Below are 15,107 nucleotides of genomic sequence, written 5' to 3' on the forward strand. Positions count from 1 at the left end.
TAGCCGATTCAAGCTACATCAAAAGCAATAATCAGCATCAACAATAGTAGTAACGTTTCAGTTAAGTTGGGTGCTAGAAGCATGGATGCTCATTTTATTATTATTCTGTAATTATATTGTTTGTATTCTTTTGCATGTATCAAAAATCACAGGCCTTGGCCAGCCTGGTGACTCACACCTGTAATCCCAAAACTAGGAGGCCAAGGCAGGTGGGTTGCTTGAGCCCAGGAATTCGAGACCAGCCTGGGCAACATGACGAAACCCCATCTCTACAAAAAATACAAAAATTAGCAGAGGATTGTGGCATGCACCTGTAGTCCCAGCTACTGGGGAGGCTGAGAGATGGGAGGAGCCCTTGAGCCCAGGAGGTCAAGGCTGCAGTGAGCTGAGATCACGCCACTCCACTCCAGCCTGGGCAACAGACTGAGATCCTGTCTCAAAAAAGAAGAAAAACAAACAAAAAAACAAAAATCACATGCCTTTAAAAACAGATCATAAAGACCGGGTGTGGTGGCTCACGCCTGTAATCCCAGCACTTTGGGAGGCCGAGGCGGGTGGATCACCTGAGGTCAGGAGTTCGAGACCAGCCTAACATGGAGAAACCCCGGCTCTACTAAAAATACAAAATTAGCTGGGCGCAGTGGCACATGCCTGTAATCCCAGCTACTAGGGAGGCTGAGGCAGGAGAATCACATGAACCTGGGAGGTGGAGGCTGCGGTGGGCCGAGATCGTGCCATTGCATTCCAGCCTGGACAACAAGAGCAAAACTCCGTCTCAAAACAAAAACAAAAACAAAAACAAACCAGATAATAAAACAAAACATACAACAACAACAAAATATATCATGCCCAAGGACTAGAGATTTTCACTTCTAGGTCACTTCATGATCTAGTCAACACACACCATTTTTCCTAAAAGGGAATATTGTCATTTCCATGGCAATAAAATTTCCTTCTCATCTATAGGGAACTCAAGGCCTAGGTCCTAGCTAATCCTTCCTCTGGGAAAAAAAAAGCCTAGAACTCAGTTTGAGCCATTTCTTCCTAATTAACCTGCAATAGGTTAATGCATTAGGTGCATCTTTAAAATTGGGTAATTTTTGGAAGAACAGCAGCATTCTTCTCACTAGTGGCACTGACAGCACTCAGCCAAAAGCCATAAGGACACCGTACATCGTATCACCACCACTACTCAGGATGGTGAGGACTCAGGGTCAGGCTCACAGACAGCCACTCTTCACAGTGTTAATCTGGCGGCTGTTTGCCAGGTATCATTTAGGAAATGGAGTATCCGATACCCCACACAGCCTGATATTCTATAGAGAGAGACTCATCCTTAAGAATTTATTCTCTGTTGAAATTTATAGACTTTGGGGAGAAACAGTGAATTATGCTTTAACAATCATTTATAGCATAGTATAACTGAATGTCAGTAGAAACTCAATAATTGCACTTTTTTCTTCTTCCCTGAAAGAAGAGATTTAGAGCAAAGGGGGAAGCAGAAAACGTTTGTGGTGAAGAACTGCAGACAACCTTATCATTCTGCCTAGAGTCCAACCTGACTATTTTTCATGCTGTCAATTTCCCACTAGACAATCCATCAAAGCCTCCAGAAATGAGTCATGATTAAGGAAGAGATTTAGAGTGTCAGCACAACCCTCAAGGCACCCCAGACTTCAACAGAAATTCCTAAAGTTCAAACCTATAAACAGGGTCGGTAGCTAGGAAGAACAAAGGAACTAAACATCTTATTTTGGTTTAACCACTTAGGTCACATGTCAGACATGGAAACAGGTCAGCTTCATGGCCAAAAACCTGGATATTGCAAATGGAAACAAACAATTAGCTACATGGAACAGAAAGAGCATGACTTATATTTCTGGCAAAGGTACGCATGTGCTGTGATAAAAATGAGTTAGAAAGCTTCTTAACCAAACAGAAACTTAAAATGACCAAGAAAAAGAATATTTATGATTGGAAAAGGTTCTCTCTCTAGACAAGGACCAATTACAGAATCTAATTGGAATAAAGGAAGAAGAGAAACTTCATTTTTGGTGATCCACCTAAGCAAAAGTTTTATTCTATGTCCACTGTTAACTCTTCATTAAAAAAGAAATGTAGCCAAAGAGATTTCCTTCCTGAGAATGTGCTGGGGCATGCATACAGGCACACACACACCCACACAGCAGTCCACCTCTTCCAAAGCAACTTTGCAGAGGACTCAGGTATGTGCCACACTGACACATATCAAAGAGAACCTGGAGCAACCTCTTTCTCTCTCTGTGCCCCGAGGCAGTGTCTCTGAATTAAACGTTGCCAAGGTCACTGACCCCATCACTTCAGGTTTCACAAGCAACTGAGGAAGTTTTAGCCAAGACTGTCAGCCAATTCAACTGGAAGTTATTAATGTTTCCAAGAACAAAATGGACTAAACAAGTCTTAAACGAACCATGTGTTATCAAATATGAAACAAATACCACAAATGAAATTAGTTGAGCTGCAAATAGATTTAAGAATTGGTCCAAAGCCAATGTCATGTTTACACTTTAAAGACAGAAACCTTTGTGCGCTAAGTAAATATCTGAGTCTCTTGGTTCAGAATTTCTGTCAATAGCTGAAATGTAGTTACTGTTATTATTGTTTGCCATACGCTCTGGCCTCTAAAGAAGAAAAATTATTATTAAACAATGGCTTACTCAGTCCTATACCTAAGTATAAGGGCCCAATTAATCAGCCATCTCGCACTTGTTTTAAAGTTCTAGTTAACATATATGAATGGTAACTCTAGCCACTACTACATTTTCTGTACTCTATTTCTTAAAAGGCACAGGAATTAGAACTTTTAAAAAAGTCTGGAAGGTAATGCTTTAGGAGCATCAAAGAGATAGAGCTGATGAAAATGCTACCTCTTTTTTTTTATTATTATACTTTAAGTTTTAGGGTACATGTGCACAATGTGCAGGTTTGATACATAGGTATACATGTGCCATGTTGGTTTGCTGCACCCATCAACTCATCATTTACATTAGGTATTTCTCCTAGTGCTATCTCTCCCCCAACCCCATGACAGGCCCCAGTGTGTGATGCTCCCTGCCCTGTGTCCAAGTGTTCTCATTGTTCAATTCCCACATATGAGTGAGAACATGTGGTGTTTGGTTTTCTGTCCTTGTGATAGTTTGCTGAGAATGATGGTTTCCAGCTTCATCCATGTCCCTGCAAAAGACAGGAACTCATCCTTTTTTATGGCTGCATAGTATTCCATGGTGTATATGTGCCACATTTTCTTAATCCAGTCTATCACTGATGGTCATTTGGGTTGGTTCCAAGTCTTTGCTATTGTGAATAGTGCCACAATAAACATACGTGTGCATGTGTCTTTATAGTAGCACGATTTATAATCCTTTGGGTATATACTCAGTAATGGGATTGCTGGGTCAAATGTTATTTCTAGTTCTAGATCCTTGAGGAATCGCCACACTGTCTTCCACAATGGTTGAACTAATTCACACTCCCACCAACAGTGTAAAATGGTTCCTATTTCTCCACATCCTCTCCAGCATCTGTTGTTTCCTGACTTTTTAATGATCACCATTCTAACTGGCGGAAAATGCTACCTCTTTTCTACACTCAAAACCCATTAGCTTTTACAATAAAATTTAAAACTTATTCCATATGATTATTGAGAAAACCTGCTTAGAATCCCTTGAGTTCAAGGGAAATGCCACTAAGATATCTATTATATCTGTGCAAAAAGGTCAACGGAATGTATTTGTCACAAGAAGCGCCTAACAGTAATACTTACACAGCCTCCAGCAAGAACTTCTGCTGGAAGTGGAACAGAGCCATCTCTTCTGGTAAATTTGTCCCGAACAAAATCATTAACCTAATTAGAAAGACAACATCAGTTAACCAAAATTCCCAACCATTTCTCTTCTGGCATACTGTTGCTTTTCCAAGTCAGCAAAATATGTGTCTTATGATAAAATTAAAAATTATCAAATGCTTACATGTAAAATTAAAGTTTTACAAATTCTGTGATAGTGTGCCAGTGTCGGCAGCATCAATTTTAGTTTTGTTTTTGAGATAGGGTCTCGCTCTGTTGCTCAGGCTGGAGTGCAGTGGCATGATCATAGCTCACTACAGCCTCAAATTCCTGGACTCAAGCAATCCTCCCACATCAGCCTCCTGGGATGCGTCACCACACTTCGCTAATTTTTTTGTTGTTGTTGTTTTGGTAGAGCTGAGTTCTCACTATGCTTATGCTGGTTTGGAACTCCTGGTCTCAAGTGATCCTCCCACCACCCAAAATGCTGGGATTATAGGCATGAGCTACCATGCCTAGCCTTGATTTTAGTTTTTTGGCTTAATGGTAATCTAAACAAATGACATAAATTCAGTTAGAGAGAAACTTACAGTCAGTTTAATGGCCTTTTCTGGAGCAACCCCTATAAGTTGTGGTATCAGACCTAGGTAAAGGGACAGAATCATCAGCAATATAGATGTACCAGACATGAATACACAAGCCCAGCAACAAAGAGTTTCCCCCATATTATTTACCCATCAAACATTGCAGAGTTTTCATTAAAATAGGAAAAAGATTATCCTGAAAACTCTGTACACATATGTAATAATTATTTACAAATGCAGTATAATGTCACGTTTTCTTGAGGCTATAAATCCTCTTCTTAAGCATGCCTACTTTAAAACCTAGTTATCCAACACCTCCCAAAAAGTCCATGAAGAAGAAACGGAGCCATGCATCTTCTCTATTCTGGGAACACTGCCAATAACAATGTAACCAAATTCCCCTCCCTTATTACAACCAACAACATATAAACATACACAGACACTGTACACTTGGAAAAGCTCTGAAAAGCATGCTGTTAAGCATACCCAGATTTTGCCACAAACTATGCTACCTACATAATGGCATACAGTGGCTTGGTTATTATAGAATACTAACTCCCATAATCTTCTCTTCAGAGAAACACAGCATTCAATATTCATTTATTTAAAAGGAAGCCAAAACTGCGAAGAAAAATGCAGTTTTAAGTATTGTTTAGTGAGTATCTACTATAAGCAAAAACATATGCCTGTTGTATTCTTATTTACTAATATATGTCAAGCTTAAGACATTTTAAAAGAATCCCCTCAAAACAAAGGAAATCATAATCCTTAGAAAGTTAAATTTCCCAGGCTGGTTGTAAACTGGAAGAGAAAAAAATAAACAATTTAACATCTGTTGGGCTCAGCTTTCTAAAGCACACAGCTTATCCAAATTGTTAGCATACTTTTTTGCATACATTTTTTAAAGATGCTAACAATAAACATTTTATATCCTTTAAATCATCCAGCCAAAGGGGAGTTATATATGTGTTTGCCTGCTTGCTGACTGCTGATCTTAAGCCTGCTTTGAGGATACTGCTGAGTGATTTTCCATAAGTTGAGAGCCACAAGTAATCATACATATAGGCTACTGTCAGTCAGACTGAATTATCAATGATACACACAAAGCCACACACACCTTTCATGGGTAGCAGACTGATTTAAAAGAACAAATCAGCAGATGGCAGTCTTAACTTTCTAACCCTCGTGATTATCAGGCTCTATTACTTTTAATCTAACTCCCATACAACCATGTCAGCATGCATATTTGTTTTACAACTCGCCTCAATAAGGCTCATGGAATTTAATAAAGTACTGATTTGTGTCATTTTATCATTGTTGCCTGCAAAGAAATTTAGCTAATCTGTCAACAATTTTGTCAATCATCTGACAGAATAATGGACCAGTTCCAAGCAATATATGACAATCTCAATAATCATAGTGCTCACATACAGGACTCCTACAATCTTCTCCCTAATACAAAAGTCTCTCATTTAAAGAACTGCTTTTATGAGCTTACATCCTGAATAAAACCAACAATCCCCTCCCCTACTTGCTATATTGCATCCATTTAATTAACATGACATCTCTCTCAAATGAAATCTTCTGTAAGCATCTATCCATTGAGAAGGCTAAACTATGCAGTAAATATCTAGGTTCCTTTTAACAGGGGACATTTTCTTTGCAATTTAAAAGTATACCAAAGAGGAGAAAGGTCATTATTCAACAAAGAAATATTGGCGATATCAAGGAAAAAAACAACCTTAATGCCACTCAACTTGATTCCCCATTAAATAAAATCTGGATATGCAGGGTTTAATCAGTTAAAACAAGCATTCACATGGAAAGGTCTGCATTCTGGATATTGTATGCCTTTCCACAGGGTACATGCTGTACAGGTGGAATTCAAAGAGGCTACAGTTCTGAATATTTGAGGAAAACTCATCACATTCATTCTCAAGAGCAGGGTACTTGAGCCTAGTTTGATTTCGGAATGACTCTCTCCTCTTATTCTATATATAATGCTAAAAATGAACATCCTTGTGACCCTCTACTTCAATTATGAGTTTATCGGAGTTATATTTTTTGCTTGAATACCTGTATATAATGCTAACCAGAGGTGTTTTTTTTTCTCCTGTCCATAAGCATAAAGCTTTGTTCGGGCCCAGTCTTTCTTAGGAAGATTTCTAAGCCAAATAGTTCAACAGAGCTCAGAATAGGCTAGGGATTAATGAGCTTGTGTGTGCAAACAAATAAGTACGGTAAATTACATAAATGGCCTGGACTTGAGCATGTAGAGAGTATTTTCAAAGAATCCCAAGTGGCGCCCAAAGAGATTAAAAAATTAATCTCCCTCCCAAAGGAAACCCTATATTCTAATGTGAAAACACATACATGAAAGTCATTCTCTCTCCAAAGAGACAAGTTCCTACAAAGACCATGGGGGGTGGGGAGAATTCTGCATGGGGCACAGTGCTGCCTCTGATGCCAACTGCACTGTGCTCAGTCTAGAGTGGCTGCTAACATTCCCTGCGAAAGAAAATCTCTCTGTTTTGACTGTACACCTCTGAGCTAAGTGGGGGAAAGAAGCAAGAATTAGACTTGGAACCAAAGGGTTTTCCTTTTTTTTTTTTTTTTTTTAAACCTTCAGATGGCTCACTGGAAAAAATTTATAAATGGCCCCTGAAAGAGACAAAAACATTTGATATTTCTTTCAGTTGAAACAAATATATGGAGGGTAAACTCATCTTTGAGTGGTAACCTGGATTCTTTTTCACAGAAAAGAGATGTATTTCTCCCTTTAATTCTTTGAGAAAAGCAGCTCTATATTTCTTAACTATCATCCTTGTATTCCACCTGCAGATATGTGCCTTGGTTTGTAGGAGCATGGTGACATAGACCCATGTTGGGACAAACATAATTTGGATACCAAGAAATATAAATCGCAAGAAGAAGAAATGAAGACCTTGTTTGCAGGTTAATATTGCTAATCACCAGAAAGAACGCAAAAAGGGAAATGAGCAAAGAGAAAATAAAAAGAGAGAAACAGACCTAGTCTGGCTAGGCATACTACATATTGGCTTCCATAATTAGTGAGTTAAATCTGCTGCTGGTGAGATCAAATCACTAACTTCAGCAGCTGGGATTTGCTTACTCACCCCGGTAGAGTCCAAAGAAGCCCTCATAACGCAAGACTTTCTTAAAACAGTCAAAGCTGTTTTTGTACATTAGCTCCCCAACAACAGAGCCAGAGCCACGCTGGTTTTGCATTCGGGTCTTCACCAGATCTATAGGATACACTGCAGTGGCTCCCACAGCTACAAACAGAACAATTTTTAGGCTTAAAAAAGAACACAATTAAATGGAGAGTCCATAAGGATGACAAATCTTATCTTAAAGAATGAGAAAATAAAACACAATATGTATTCTCACAAAAGAGACTTTATTATTTTTCTTTCCCTCACACACACCTTAGGGATAGCAGGCTATAGCAACCACTGAAATCCGTAAATACAGCTGCTTCAGAGAACAACTGTCAAGAATGCTCTTTGATACCTTAGGTTCATAAATTACAGAGTGGATTATCGAGTCACTTCCCAAATCAGATAATCAACACTCAGTTTTCTATAACAACAACATTATACTATTATGTATAACATTTATTTATATTTTCCATTAAATGCCTAAATAGTATGCCAGTTACTTCTTAAAATGACTATATCCGTACACTAGGTGGCTACAATTTTACAATTTAGTTTAATAAAGCATCTTGGTAAATTAATCATAGTTACAACCATAACATTAGAGACACACTTCAACATTATCCTATCCCTATGTATAGAATTTAGTTTAAAAGAAAATACGGCTATGCTTTAGAATTTCTCAGGGACTGAAAAATTTATTTACATGAATGAGAGTATTACACATTTTGACTGCTGAAAGCCAAAACCTGGTTTGCAACTTCTAAAACTGAGAGTGAAAAGAAAAAAAAAAGTCTTTTGAGTTCAGGCTTATCTTAAAAAATCGTAAGCATTTTAATCACACCTGCTAGTTTCTTCTCAACAAAGCAACTTCAGATTGTACACATTTTCTAAGTAGAGTATTTAAGCAAAAACAGTATCTCAAATTTTGGCTGTGAACAGGGAGGGAAGGGAGGTTCATTTTTGCAAATAAACATCAAGTCCAGATATTGTTAAGCAAGTGCTAAGGGAAAGGAAAACATACAAGCAGAAAAGCACAACTGAGTCACTTTGAGAGGCTGTTTTATTTCACAAGGTTCTGAGATTCATATCCCAAATCTCAATTTCTTTCTTTTTTTTTTCTTTGTTTTATTTTAGGTGTGGGGTATATATGAAGGTTTGTTACATAGGTAAACACATGTCATGGGCGTTTGTTGTACATATTTCATCGCCCAGGTATTAATCCCAGTATCCAATAGTCATTTTTTCTGCTCCCCTCCTTCCTGCCACCCTCCCCTACAAGTAGACCCCAGTGTCTGTTGTTTCCTTCTTTGTGTTCATAAGCTCCTATTTAGTTCCCACTTATAAATGAGAACATGTGGTATTTGGTTTTCTGTTCCTGCGTTAGTTTGCTAAGGATAATAGTGACTCTCAATTTCTTAACCTGCCCCATAAACACAGTCTCATTTTCCATTTTTTCATACTGGCCTTAGCCAGTATAATTAAGGTGAGTGCAGCACTGCATCCCAGACTTTCACATCATTACAGAGGTTCTGTCCTGAAGACAGACTGGAGCCAGATGGTCACAGCCATTGCTATGACAAGTCTCCTGATCATAGGTAAAAATAAAGAACACTTCAGAAAGCCCTGAAGTCGTGACCCATGGGAACAATGAACTGCACCTTTGCTGATCTGCCTCAGTCTGGTGAGATAATATTACATTAACACAAGCCTCAAACAGCACACAGACATGTCACTCACCTCCAGCAACTGAGCCCAGAGTGAATCTGTAAGCAGACTCGGCAATCTGGAGCCAGATAGGCCTGCCTAACCCAGGAGACTGCTGCAGAGAAGAAAACGGATTAAAAAAAATCTTGAAAGAGCACACAGCAAGTGAAAAAGCTACAATTCGACTATTTTAAGACAAGAAAAAACAAAACCTAAAAGTGATATTGTTAATGCAGTAATATCTTTTCCAAAAGAAGAAAATAGGATATTCATGCAGCCAAAAATGAAAGCAATGTATTTAAAAATAGATAACTCTATCATCAGCATTTAAAAACCATGTTAGGCCAAATACACAGTAGCTTCCCCCTTATCCCAATTTTTACAAGCCTATTAATGCCTCATTTATCTGCTACTGTTGGGGGAATACACTATCAGTTTACAGAAGTGAATCTTTCAGGTAAACAAGCATTTCAGTTATAAAATTTTTTTCCTTCTTTAACTAACTTAAAATTTAAAAAAGCTTTCTAAAGTGTATAAAAATTAACTTCTTAAATCAGAGAATATTGATCATAATCTACCATCTCTAATGACTACTGCCATAGTTCTAACATAAAAATCTATAATAAAAAAGAGAAAAATTCCACCAGATGTTATTTCACGGGTATCACATAGCATAAATAAAGGATCTAAGGTAACTTGTCTATACTAGTGTGTCAGTCTTGTTCTTTAATATTTTCACTATGAAAAGACCTTCTATACTATGTAAACAGTATGAAATGACAGAATGAACTAAATAAAAAGTTCACATATTTGCCAATGTCTTAATTATATATACATAAACCTAATATACATTATAAAATTACATATAAGATGTTTTTTAAAGTATATATAAAAATAGAAATTATAGAAGAATGAGATAAATATTTCTAAGTAATTTTATATTTCACTTATTAATTAATGCAAAAATCTTTTTTTTTTTTTGGAGACAGGGTTTCACTTTGATGCCCAGGCTGGAATGCAGTGGCACAAACATGGCTCACCACAGCCTCAAATTCCCAGGCTCAGGCCATCCCAATGCCTCAGCCTCCGAAGTAGCTAGGACTACAGGTGCATGCCACCATGCCCAGCTAATTTTTAAATTTTTTGTAGAGATGGAGTCTGTTTATGTTGCCCAGGCTGGTCTCAAACTCTTGAGCTCAAGCGATCCTCCCACCTCAACCTCCCGAAGTGCTGGGATTACAGGCATGAGCAACCTCACCTGGCACAAAAATATTCCTGATACTACTTTCGAATACCAAAATCCATGGATGCTCATGTCCCTGATCTAAAATGGTGTAGTATTTTCACATAACCTATGCACATCCTCTTTTATTCTTTAAATCATCTCTACATTACTTCTAATACCTAATATAAGGTAAATAAGATGTAAATAGTTGTTATACTGTATTTTTTAATTTTGTATTTTTTTATTGTTGTAGTGTTATTTTTTATTGTTTGTTTTTTCCCAAATATTTTCCATCCACAGTTGGTTGAATCCAAGGACATGAAACTCAAGCAGATGGAGGGCCCACTATATTCAATATGCTTCAGTATAATTAACTGAATATGCTTCAATGAGTTTCTAAAATGTTGATTAACCAGTTAATTCTGATACTTTGTTTCAAAGACAACAGTTGAAAACATATACACAATCTGTCCTTTCAAGGCAATGATGATATTTAATCTCATATACTTTGAAGGAATTCAAGTTATGGCATTGCTACAGATTCAATGCTTGTGACTCCCCAAAATTCATGTGTTGAGACCCTACTGCCCAATGTGATTGTATGTGAAGGTGGCAACTTTGGGTGGTAATTAGGTCATGAAAATGGAGCCCTCATGATAGGATTAGTGCCATTAAAAGAAAAGACACAAGAAAGACGACCTCCCTCTATCTCTCCCTCATATAACAAGGATATAACAAGAAGCCTGCTGTCTACAGACTAGGAATAGGGCCCTCACCAGTAACTGAATCGGCCAGCACCTTGATCTTGTACTTTCTAGCCTCTAGAACTATGAGAAATAAATGTTTGTTATCTTGTAATAGGAGTCCAAACAAAGACAGGCATTTTAGCTTACATTTTAAAATCAATATAGCTATTATGCTACCCACTAAACACACTGGCATATGTTTTCAACTTCTTTAAAAATGCACTGGGTCGGCGCAGTGGCTCATACCTGTAATCTGAGCATTTTGGGAGGCCAAGGTGGGCGGATCACTTGAGTTCGGGAGTTCAAGACCAGCTTGGCCAACATGGTGAAACCCTCTCTCTACTAAAAATACAAAAATTAGTCGGGTATAGTGGCAGGTGCCTATAATCCCAGCTACTTGGGAGGCTGAAGTGGGAGCATCACTTGGACCTGGAGGTGGAGGTTGCTGTGAGCTGAGATCACATCACTGCACTCCAGCCTGAGTGACGGAGCAAGACTCTGCCTCAAAAAAAAAAAAAAAAATGTATATAGAATGTTATTTCCCCCACTTAGAGTTTCTCAATCACAAAACTGGATGAAAATAAACTTCATTCTCATAGATTATGAATTATTTTCGATCATGTATCCTTTCAAAAGAATATGTTGAATTAAAACTCATAGAATAAAAAGCCTATGATCCTAAATAAGCATCAAGTAACCACTAATACCCTTATTCATATAAAAGGTTTCTCCTGTATTCAACCATATATATTTTTCTGTATACTTTCTTCCTTTAAAGAATGTTTATAAGTCCTACAAAATCCTATGAAAACTGAAGGATTATACTGTGCTTTAATTCTTTGCTAAAAACATTTCTAACTATAAATACCCAAATGCCTTTTGACAGAAATGTCACCTTCACTCTTATTAAATAACATTTAAAAGAAAACATACAATATATGGTTAGCAACATTTTTTTAAGGCTTAGTTATCACTTATGGCTCGCTTGTATTCAGGTATGTAAATTAATGTAATTAATGCTATGGATTTCACTTCATGAATATTCATAAATGAAATGCTATCGCTGTCATCCCTATTAATGACTGTGTACTGAATTTTTAGCATTTAGGCTGAAGGAAAACACTCAGCACTAAGAAGATTGCCTGCCGTGAGCAAATGGGCCAAAGGAAAAGACGCTCTTTCCCTTAAGGTGATGATTATGATCATAAAGTTTGATATTTAACAAGGTTAATTAAGTGTTTTTCAAAACAAGAGTTGAGAATCTTAAATGATTTTTAACCTACTCCCTAAGCACATGTGTATGATAGGAAATAAGTTGAGACCTCATTTAAAGAGATGTTCTCTTCATTTTTTTGTTATACGTATCTCATTTTGTAAGTGAGAATTAGGTCTAGTGAGGTGGCTCATACCAGTAATCCCAGCACTTTCGGAGGCTGAGGCAGGCAAGATCACTTGAGCCCAAGAGTTCAAGACCAGCCTGGGCAACATGGTAAAACTCCATCTCTACAAAAAATACAAAAGTTAGCCAGGCATGGTAGTACAAGCCTGTGGTCCCAGCTACTTGAGAGGCTGAAGTGGAAGGATCACTTGAGCCTGGGAGGTTGAGTCTGCAGTGAGCAGTGATGATGCAATAGATAAGGCAAGATTATGTCAGTTAACAAGTCAAACCTGCCCAAACCACACTGCCAACTCAATAGGGAGAACTACCTCTTTCAAATGACACACTATTAATGGGTAGAATAAAAGGGAGAAATAGCTAAAGTTTTTATATCGAGCATTGGAAGGGGGAAAAAAGGCTAGATTCTATAAAAACAAAAATGTATGACTGGAATGGCAAAATAAGGCTAGAGAAAACAAAACAAAATTTTTCTGTCTGCAAATTACATCTATGACTTCAATAGTCTGGGATTTGAAGTCAATATTTTTGGCCTTACAAAGTAAGATTAACACCTAAAGCCATGACAGTATAGGAGAAGGAGATGAAGGAAAAAAAAAAATATATATATATATATATATACATAAAATATATATAATATATATAATACATATTATATATAACTTTTCCCCTGAATGCTAAACAATACATACTTTTCTCTCAGCAAAAGGGAGTTAAGCTGTGTTAAAGACTATAGTAAGTCTTCAAATCTAATAATTTAAATGAGTTAAATTTAAATGAGTTAAACGACTAATAAATAATAGCTAATAATAGACTAATAAATAAACCTAACTTTCTTTTTGAGAACAGACTTCCATTTGTGGTAAAATATCATAGGTGAAAGAGGTAAAATGTTCCCAAAAAAGGAATTCCTAAATGGACTGTAATGTCTTCCTATGTGTGCTCACGAATCCAAAATTCAAAGAAGGTCCACAGAAATGCAAATTACACAAAGAAAACAAAGTCCTATGTCTAAGGAATGCTATACACAAAATAAAGATAAAAATAATTCTAATATGCAGCCATAAAAAAGAATGAGATCCTGTCTTTTGCAGGGATATGGATGGAGATGGAGGCCATTATCCTTAGCAAACTAACACAGGAACAGAAAACCAAATACTGTATGTTCTCACTTGTAAGTGGGAGCTAAGTGATAAGAGCTTATTATGAACACAAAGAAGGAAACAACAGACACTGGGGTCTACTTGAGGGAGGACGACGGGAGAAACGAGAGGAGCAGAAAAGATAACTATTGGGTACTGGGCTTAATACCTGGGTGATGAAATAATATGTACAAAAAAACCCCATGACACATGTTTACCTATGTAACAAACCTTCACATGTACTCCCAAACTTAAAAGTTAAAATAATAATTCTTAATAATTCTAATAATGTTTTGACAGAACACAATCCAGCTTATATTCCATAGTTTTTTTAGTGAGTGGCCTATAGCTTTAATATAATTTCCCATAGAAACAAAACTTTTTTAAAGAAAGTACATATATACCCAAGCAGGTCTATCACAGATCATTTATTCTATACAGTTGAAAAAGTAATTATGTAATATACAGTAAAGAAAAAGAGAAGGTTTGTTTTCCCATTTTCACATAGGACCAAAATTGGTCTATAACCTGGTTTTAATATCCAAACTGTTACATGCTTCAGAAATACACATCCTCTTCTTTCTGCAACCCACCTCCTCTTTTAACTCACTTCCCTCAAATCAAAATTTCCATTTCTCTCACTGTAGGTCATCTTAATAGCACAACATATTTATCCGTTCTACTGTTGGTATTTAGATTCCAATATTTTTGCAATTGCAAATAATGCAGCTATAAACATTTTTTTTTTTTTTTGAGACAGAGTCTCCCTCTGTTGCCCAGGTTAAAGTGCAGTGGCGCATTCCTGGCTCACTGCAACCTCTACCTCCTGGGTTCAAGCAATTCTCATGCCTCAGCCTCCCAAGTAGCTGGGACTATAGGTGCGCACCACTATGCCTGGCTAAATTTTTTGTATTTTTTGTAGAGATGGGGATTCATCATGTTAGACTCCTGACCTCAAGTGATCCACCCACCTCAGCTTCCCAAAGTGCTGGGATTACAGGTGTGAGCCACCACGCCCGGCCTAAACTTTCTTGTACATATCTCTTAACACACATGTGTAAACATTTTTGTTAGGGACTACACCCAGGAGAGGAACCGACAGGTCACGGGGTATGTGTTTCTTCAACTGCAGTGGTACTGACAAATAGTTTCCAAAGTTGTGATGCTAGCAATTTCCACTCCTTCACCTCTTGAACAACACTTGCCATTGTCAGAGTATAAATTTGATCAATCTGGATAGTATAAAATAGCATCCCATTGTAGTTTTAATGTGTGTTTTCTTGTACTAATGATATTAAACTTTTC

General features: G+C 37.3%; 1 protein-coding gene across 9 annotated transcripts in view; it reads right to left on the reverse strand.

The window, feature by feature from the left end:
* The window catches only part of SLC25A12 (solute carrier family 25 member 12), a 225,185-nt gene that overhangs the window by 21,488 nt on the left and 188,590 nt on the right, over positions 1-15,107 (reverse strand). For 5 of the 9 annotated variants that reach the window (XM_054477026.2, XM_054477028.2, XM_063648303.1 and 2 more), the window contains 4 exons: positions 9,327-9,408; positions 7,545-7,703; positions 4,414-4,466; positions 3,803-3,883 (listed from right to left, as the gene is read on the reverse strand). In XM_054477026.2, the coding sequence (XP_054333001.1) occupies positions 3,803-3,883; positions 4,414-4,466; positions 7,545-7,703; positions 9,327-9,408 (375 nt within the window). The remainder of the gene's footprint in view (positions 1-3,802; positions 3,884-4,413; positions 4,467-7,544; positions 7,704-9,326; positions 9,409-15,107) is intronic. The other 4 variants (XM_054477029.2, XM_063648305.1, XM_063648306.1 and 1 more) reach the window with 1 other exon arrangement.

The sequence above is a fragment of the Pongo pygmaeus genome, chromosome 11 (genome assembly GCF_028885625.2).
Source record: "Pongo pygmaeus isolate AG05252 chromosome 11, NHGRI_mPonPyg2-v2.0_pri, whole genome shotgun sequence".
In the NCBI taxonomy this organism is placed as follows: Eukaryota; Metazoa; Chordata; class Mammalia; order Primates; family Hominidae; genus Pongo; species Pongo pygmaeus.